The 8,312-nt window shown below is 51.3% G+C and overlaps 1 protein-coding gene across 1 annotated transcript; it reads left to right on the top strand.

Moving 5' to 3' along the window:
* Window positions 1-1,839: 1,839 nt before the first annotated feature.
* Window positions 1,840-7,429, top strand: CCDC177 (coiled-coil domain containing 177). Its single transcript, XM_039705006.1, has 2 exons — window positions 1,840-1,930; window positions 2,565-7,429. Exon 2 carries the CDS (start codon window positions 2,573-2,575, stop codon window positions 4,469-4,471), a length of 1,899 nt encoding a protein of 632 aa, XP_039560940.1. The 5' UTR covers window positions 1,840-1,930; window positions 2,565-2,572; the 3' UTR covers window positions 4,472-7,429.
* The last annotated feature ends 883 nt before the right edge of the window (window positions 7,430-8,312 follow it).

Raw genomic sequence — 8,312 nt, 5'->3', positions numbered from 1 at the left:
GAACCCAGGTATGGGCAGTTTTAAAGTTAGATGGGAATAAAGGAAATAATACATGAGCAATAGAAGGCATATGGAAGAATTTCATGAAGTGATACAAAAATTTGCACCCACTCAGTCTGTAGTTCCAGTTTTCCACTGCCCTGCATCTCTTGCTATCATTAGTAGCGAGGCAAAATTGGAAATGTTTATTAAAGAATATTGTTATAGTACTGCTCCACCTGAGCACACAGATTTCTAGACATATCTAGCCAACAGAGAATTAGGCTTTATAATTGTGTCTGGGAAAATGACTCACTAGCAGTGATCCACTTACACTCCTCCAGTGATCCCCTCCTTCCCCACCCCAAAACTCCTTCAGTCTTGGTGAGGTAGGGATATGACTCCATGTTTGGATAGTGTGTGTTAATGTCTCCTAAAGTCACATCCAGCTGCTTCTAAAAATCTCATGATAAATCCTTTTTTAATTGCATCTGGGAGACCACTTACAGGGCTCCCAAAGATCCACATGGAAACCTGAAAAGATCAAGGCCCAAACACAGTTCTGATGAAGGCTGAAAAAGCAACATGCCAAAAGCTTGGAGGAGCCTACACCTTACCTGGCATATGCACTTACCAGCTTAATACTTCCCATGAGGAGGGAACACAGCTACGGCTCCACAGCTATGGTGCTGCAGCAAGTATTAATGGTTAGCCTCATCAGCCAGAAGACTGGGCTCTCCATATGGCAAAGCTGTTCCCTGGCCTGAGGATTTTTCACGTGAGTAATAACCAAACTTTATAACTGTCCCCTGCAGACTATCATGATGATGAATGAATGAGATCAGATTAGTCAATATGGCTTTTTGGCGGAGTTTGCTCACTTGCTGTGGATGCATCATTACCCTGTGCATTCATCAGCACAGTCTTTGCCTGTACAATATGAAATGACAACCAACCTCCAGTCATCAGCTCTCCACTAAGAGCTCCCAAGCCCTTTTTGGGTCCTTCTTTTGCTCTGTATCCTTGTCCTGGGCCATCCTGAAAAGTCGTTTGGTGAGCACCATATCCTTCCTTATTAAAGCAAAGCATATTAAGACATACCTGTAGAAGTTAAATGAGAAATTGCTGAAAAGCATTGACTTCATAACACAGTGACTAATGGTGCATTTACTACTCCTGTCCTCTGCCTGAAAAAATCAGAGTTGCTCCACTAAGTGGCACAGATGCTCTGCAGCTCCACAAGCAGCAGTGATACTCTTTTGGCTGAATGGTATTTCCAGAGCAAAGCATTTCTCAACTCACTGAGGCTGTTGAGCCCAGGATTCCTGTAGAAACCAGGGATATTTCAAAGTAACGGCAAGCACCATATTCAAAGTGGGTACTCAAAAAGGTGTACTGTATTGCCTGACACATCTTTGCGTCAAGCAATAGCTTACACTAGCACAAAAGGGAATAAGGTTTCATGGCTGGAAACTGCTTTGAACTGAAATCTGAGAGCTTTGCCATCCCTTTCCAGCTCTGGCGTGAATTCCCTAGGCGGCCCAAGGCAGGCATCTTCATCTCCCTGGGGCTCAGTTTGCCATCTGTAAAACTGGGTTAGCATCTCCTGTTCTTTTTTACACCCTTTTTATCCTTATCTATATTAACGGTAAATACAGATGGGCTTGTTTGTGCGCAGGTATAGTGCAAAACGGCGCACGACCGCTCATTTAGGGATGGTCTGCAGGGAAAGACGCGAGCTCGGAGGGGCAGGTGCAGGACAGGACGTACGGAATAAGGGATGCGCAGACAAGGAGCGGGGATGCCTGCAGGGAAGGACACTCTCCTGGCGGGCCGGGCGCTTACCCGCCACCCGAGCCAGCCCCGCCTGCCATGGAGGAGCCGCCGCCCGCCTGATCCCCGCGGCCGCCGGCACCGAGACAAAGAGCGGGGCTGCGCCCGCGCCCGCCCGGTGAGTGCGCGGGGAACCGGGGCGGGCGGGGGGCTCCGTCTTGCGCCGCGGCCCGGGAGCGGGTCTCGGTCCCGCTGCCAGCCCTGCCTGGCACCCCTTTCTCCGTTCGCCCATTCACGCGCGGACACCCTTGTCCGCCAGCCCGCCAAGCCCAGCGCACCTGCGGCATCCCCGTTCATAGCCGGCTACCCTCCGCCCAGACTGCCCTCCCGGCCAGACACGCCGTGCGCCCCCAGCACCCCCGCTCCTTGCAGAACGATTCTGCGCCCCCTGCCCGGTTCTGCCGGAGGACCCTGAACGCCCCCGCGTCACCCCGCACACCCCGTCACCCCAAACGCCCCCGCGCACCACAGGGCGCAACCCGCGCGTCCCGAAGACTCCCGCACCACGCCCCTGTGCCCGACCGCCCAAACGCGGCTCCCCGGCCCGGGCACCCCCGCCCCGGACACTGCCCCTCCGCGCCCCGCACCTGCCGCCACCTGCCCCCTTCCTGCACAAACACAGCCCAGCCCAGGCACCCCCGCGCACACCTCGCCGCCCCTCCCAGCCGCTCCCCGCCCCTGCCCCGGGCACACAAAGGGGTCCGTGCGCCCGCTGCCCGCCCGCTCACCCGCCGCCGCTCTCTGCCCCGCAGGCCGAGCCATGGTGGAGCCGCCGGCCGAGCCTCCCCCGCAGCCCTGCCCGACGCCCGGGGGGGCAGCGGGGGGAGAGCCGGCCCGTCCTGGAGAGCAGTCGCCGCTGCTGCACCTGGACCTGTACAACTTCGACTGCGCGGCGGCGGAGGGCAGCCGGTACGTGCTGACCAGCCCGCGGTCGCTGGAGGCCTGTGCCCGCTGCGCCGTGCGGCCCGTGGAGCTGCTGCCGCGGGCGCTGGGGGACCTGCTGAGAGAGGCGCCCGGGCGCTCCATGCGGGTGGCCGCCGGCCTCTACGAGGCCTACGAGCGGGAGCGCCGCCGCAAGCTGCAGCAGTGCCGGGAGGAGCGGGAGAGGATTATCCGGGAGGAGAAGAGGCGGATCCTCGCGCCCCTCGGCAGCCTGCCGCCTTCGCCCGCCGCCCGCGTCTCCTCCCGGGCTGCGGCCGGAGCGGCCGGCGGGCCCCGGATCCATGGCGGGGGGAAGGCCAGGGCATCGAGGGGTGCCAAGGGCAAGAGCCACTCCCTGGACTCGCTGCAGAAGCGGCGCGAGGGTAGCTGGGGCAAGACCTCCTCTGAGTCGGGCGCTTCGTCGTCCTACAGCGGGGAGAGCCTGCGGGAGCGCGGGGGCAAGGTGTGCGGCCGGGGTCGGGGGGCAGCCGCCGCCAATGGGACTCTGCTGGGGCGCAGCTTCAGCCTGGGCGACCTCAGCCACTCACCACAGACTGCCCAGAGAGTCGAGAGGATCGTCAGGGAGGTGAAGAGGAAGAAGGGTCTCTCGGAGGTGCCAGAGAGAGACAAGAAGATCGCGGCACTGATGATCGCCAAGCACCAGGAGGCCAACATCCTGCGGGAGCAGCGGCAGGCAGCTCACCTGCAGTGGGACAGCCAGCGGCGCCTGGCTGAGCAGCGGAAGGAGCAGGAGGAGAAGGAGAAGCAAAGGGCCCTCCTGCAGGGTCAGCGGATGTGGGAGAGCCAGGTGGAGAAGCGGCGAGGGAGACTGAACCAGGAGCAGGAGGAAGCTGCCCTGATGAAGCAGAAGCAGCTCCTGGTGTGTGAGGAGAGGTGGCGGGAGCAAGCGGAGAAGCAGGAGCGGCTGCGGAGGGAGAGGCTGGAGAGGGCCATCAAGGAAGACAGGCAGAAAAAGCTCCATCAAGAGCTCAACCTGAAGGCAAAGGAGGAGGTCAAGAAGGAGCACCTGGAGCGAGAGGAGCAGCTCCTGCAAGAGAAGCTGTCCACAGCTGCACAGAAGAGGCTGAAAAAGGAGGTGCAGCTGCAGAAGGAAAAGAGACTGTTCAACCAAGCAGAGAAGCTGAAGCATGAGGCCTTGCTCAAGGAACTGGCCAAGCAGGAGGCAGAAGAGAAGGAAATGCTGAAGGCGTCCCTGAAGATGAGTTTGACAAAGGCTCAGGAGAACTATGAACAACTTGTGGAGAAGAGGAACCAGGAGCTGAGGGAGAAAGCCAGGCGTGAGGACATGCAGATCCAGAGAGCTAAACTGGCAGCAGAGAAGAAGGAAAGAGAGCAGAAGGAACACTTGGAAGCACTGGCTAGAGAGACAGAGAGAAAGCTCCAGCATGCTGCCCAGGTGGCTGAAGAGGCTGTCCAAGAAAAAGCCCGCAAAGTGGTCTTGAGCCGTCTGGAAAAGGAAAAGGTGCAGAAGATGAACAAGCAAAAGGTGGAACAGTATGAGGACTTAAGGCGCAGGGAAATTCTCCTCTCTATAGAGAGGAAGCTGGAGAGAAGTGAGCAGATCTTCAAGGAGAAGAAGACTGTCTTAGAAAATGCCAGATCTGTTGCTCGAGCATCCTTCCATGTCCGAGAAAAGGTGCGGGAGGAGACGAACACACGCACCTTTGACAAGATGGCCTTCGAAGCAGAACTGCATGCTCAGCTTAGTAAGAAATGAAAGATCTTGTCATGGATGAGTGAGGATACACCACTGGTTGTCCGTCGTAATGTGACAGAGAGCTCCTTGGCATGAGCATTTAAAAACAACGAAAACCAACATCCACCCTAAATTCGTATTTTGGGGGAGCAGGGTACCGCACAAAAATGTGGCAGCTATTTCACATACTGTTTTAAATACATCTTTCGTTCTGGGTGTGTTTTAAAAACTGACCTCAGTCATCTTTACAGAGAGGAAGCAAGTTTTTCTGTCCTCCACCCCACAAGCACATGCATTTTTTTCAGAGAGGGCTGCAAAATCTGCTTGAAGCCTCTGAGTTACTGATTGATTGTTTACACCAGAGATGACTGCAGCTGCACTCTCCAGCTGGAAATGCAAACAGAGGTTGCTAACTACTGGAGCCTGCTGAATAAGAACCAAAACCACCCTAGCTGATTCTGCCTGGAGTGATGGGCTGTTTGGTTTAAAGTTATGGGACTGCATTTTCCAGGCTGCTGCAATCCCATGCTGAAGGTGAGGAAGGCTGGAGTGCAGAATGCCATATACCCTGTGTGCCCCTTGGCTGCTGCTAGTACCAAGCTAGGGAAAGCACAGATCAAGGCCATGGAAGTAGACACCGTGATCAGAGCTGGGCAGAAGCTGTCTGAAAGTGCTCGCAAACACAATTTCTTTTTTGCTGTTACCCCTCCCAAGGTATCCTCACCTCTCCCTCTCTTTCCAAGTTTCTCTTACCAACATCTGTAGAATTCCCTCATTTCTTTTGGAGGAGGAAGAAAAGGAGAGAAATTTGTGGACAGTCCACAAACCGACGAGCACCCACACAAGCCACTTGTTCATTAAAATATAAAAATGAATGAACGTGTGGAATCTGGACTTTGGGGGAAACACAGAGGTCACTTGTAAATGGAAATCACCACCCTCAGGAATTCTCAAAACTCAAGAAGACCCTCAGCCACCTTATCCAGTTTTCCCTATCTCGAGCGGGAGGTTGGACCAGATGTTCTCCAGAGTTCCAACCTTGTAGTTCTCATGAGCTGCATACGATGACACGTTTGCCCAGCTCTTATCAGTGTCTACTGAGCAGGGCAGCATTTCTCTGCCACTGGTGCTAAGAGTTGTATTCTTACATAGAGCACAAGAAAGAGTAGATGCACAAATTAAGGTACATTACAGATTCTCTTAGATGAGGATCATGTCTTTTTTATAAGAGCTAACTCAATACTATTTTGGAGGAACTGAGTCTTTCTGCAATTAAATACAACAGAAATGTGAAAAGCCTACCTGAGCCCTGTGCACAGCATTCAAGTACAACAGCATTCTGCTCCAGGTTTCCACAGTTACTCTTTGTTGAGTTGGAGTTGTAAGCACACATCCAAAGCAGGCACCTTGGTTTGGTTTCTTTCTGGCTCCAGGCAGCATCATCTCTCTGTTCCACCCTCCGTGATGCCGTATTGGGTTGCTCTGGTGATAGCAGTCAGACCTGGAGCATGGAGGAGAAGCAGCAAGAAAAGACAGGATCTCGTTTCTTTGCAGATGTCTCTGACATACAACATAGTAGAAGAGACAACCAGGAGAGGGCTGACATATGGCACAGACATGCAGTCTAGCATGCATAGATTGCTTACCAGAATGTCCCAGGAGGTAACAGCAGGTCAGAGCCCTCCTAGAAGGCTTTAAAGAAGTTGTTAAATGAACACTAACAATCGACCAAATACACTTTGGTGCCCTGCAAGGCTAGAGACATTACACAGTGTTGAAAATTAAGACATAGATATTTTTTTTTTATTTTTATAGGACTTGATCTTTGAATCAAAGTATGATTGGTGGTGTAAATGGCAGGCAGCATGAAAGTAGGAATTAGGGCATCTGAGCAATGTTTGCTCTGTCAGTCATTGGCTCACTGTGTAATTCCAGGCAAGTCCTCAGAGGCTGAACCTGCTCCTATTGATATATACGGAAGCAGAGTTGGGCTCTTGGGACTCACAGGAAAAGACTCTGATTGGCAAAGCACTTCAAAGACTTTGGACAAATGTTGCTTATAAAGTACAAAGTAATATTTATTTATGTATTTATGTATTTATTTATTTATTTGAGTGGTTATTAAAGTAAAACATCCCTTGGTGAAAAGCATTAACACCCAAATCTGGTAACTGTGGGAAGGACAACTGCAGTAGTGTTTCCAGTAGCGAGTCTGTCCCCTCATCTTCATCCTCAAAGCAGCAATTAGAACAGTGAAACAAATCCTGTTCTAACACTGGACAAGGTCCTTGAAAAAACACAGACTTCTCCACAAGTTGTCCATGCCTCAGTGATTTATGTCTGCCCTCGTAGCTGCAGAGACCTAGAAAAGAGATGGCCAGTGGCCCAAATGCATCCGCTGCAAAACTGCCCTTGCTCCCTGACAGCACTAGAGTTGGGACGACACCTGCAGTGACTCCAGCATAGCCAATGTTTCATCTAGTTTGTAGCCCTTGGGGCTGCAGAGCAAGCCTGCCAGCATGTATACAAGGGGTTTTGCTTCCTGTGTCATTGCATTGGGGTGGAAATTCACTGCTTGGTTCATTTAACAGAGGGAGAAGGGGGAGAGCTGGGAAACAGTGGAAAGAAGGCAAATGGTGATGGGTGAATGAGCAGGCAGCCTCTAACTGGAGGAGCATGTTTTCCCTAAAGCTCTACTGCAGTCTACCTGAAGACTGTCCAAACCTCCCTCTGACAAGGGCATTTCCAGACGGACATTCTGCAGCCCAGGAGATATGGCTTGGCCACTGACTGTAATTACACCTGGGGTCCATCTCTTGCTGCTGACTGAGTTTGACACCCTGGGGCTACAGCTGAACTAATCAACACAAACCTACATGAAGGTAATTGGATTGGCAAACTAGTGTTCCTCTACTGTGCAGTGTACAGCTCAAGTTTTGAATGTGCAATCTGAGAAAAAAATATTTTTTTTTCAAAAGACACTGATCTGTGTATGGATATTTTTTTTATTTCTGTAGTGGTTTAAGTCCAAAGTCCATGAAATTCAGTGAATTCTATGAGTTTAAAACTGCAGCATGGAAAATTTTAAGTCAGCAGTTTGGATGGAGGCATGATAGGTATTTCTTACGTCTGCTTATGCTTCTGTTTATTTGAGAAGGAATTCTACTGCTGGATTTCTGTAGGAACAGAAACAGTGGGTCACATGTAAAAGGTATGGCCCTTTTAGATGGGGCTTATTTTGGTTTTTTTGCAATTGAGCTGCAGGTTAGGGAGAACTAAAAAAGCAATCAACATGGAGGAGAAGCACTGACTAAGGAGCAGTTTCTTTTGGCTGAGCTGTGGAGGAATTTTGGAACACAATGGAACACATTTTGTATGTTCAGAAACTTGTTTATGTGGATTGTCTAGTCTTTAATGGCATCTGGGCTGAAACTGGAGCCCTTCAGTGCCAGAGAGAGTGCCAACAATCCCAGCCGTGTGCTTCCTCTTCACACAAAATTCATCACTAAAACTCATTCTCTCTGTCAAGGTTGAATTTGGCAGATACATCTAAAAGCTGTTAGGAGGAGCAGCTGCACCACCACTGGTTAATATTTTACAAGGTAAATTTTAAGCCAGTTTATACTAAGTTCTTTCTCCACATGAATAAGAGGGATGTGAGGATTACATTTCTTGCCTTGGTTATCTATTTTCCTCTTAGGATGCTTATGGAGCTCCAGACTCATTCTGTGCTAAAATTTCTCCTGATACCAGGGGAATTCTGTTTGCTAAACAAATGCTGAATATGCAGGTTTGAGAGGGGACTTAGTTAAAGACATCTACATGTCTTTATGAAGCCAAGGCTGGAGAGGGAGGTGTGGGA

This window comes from Passer montanus, unplaced genomic scaffold (assembly GCF_014805655.1).
Source record: "Passer montanus isolate IOZ18808 unplaced genomic scaffold, ASM1480565v1 scaffold18, whole genome shotgun sequence".
NCBI classification, from domain to species: domain Eukaryota; kingdom Metazoa; phylum Chordata; class Aves; order Passeriformes; family Passeridae; genus Passer; species Passer montanus.
Note: the sequence above shows the minus strand (reverse complement) of the source record. Positions and strands in the feature narration are given on the sequence as shown.

Coding starts and splice junctions, on each gene's coding strand:
- CCDC177 (XM_039705006.1), top strand. CDS start 2,573: ATGGTGGAGCCGCCGGCCGAGCCTCCCCCGCAGCCCTGCCCGACGCCC.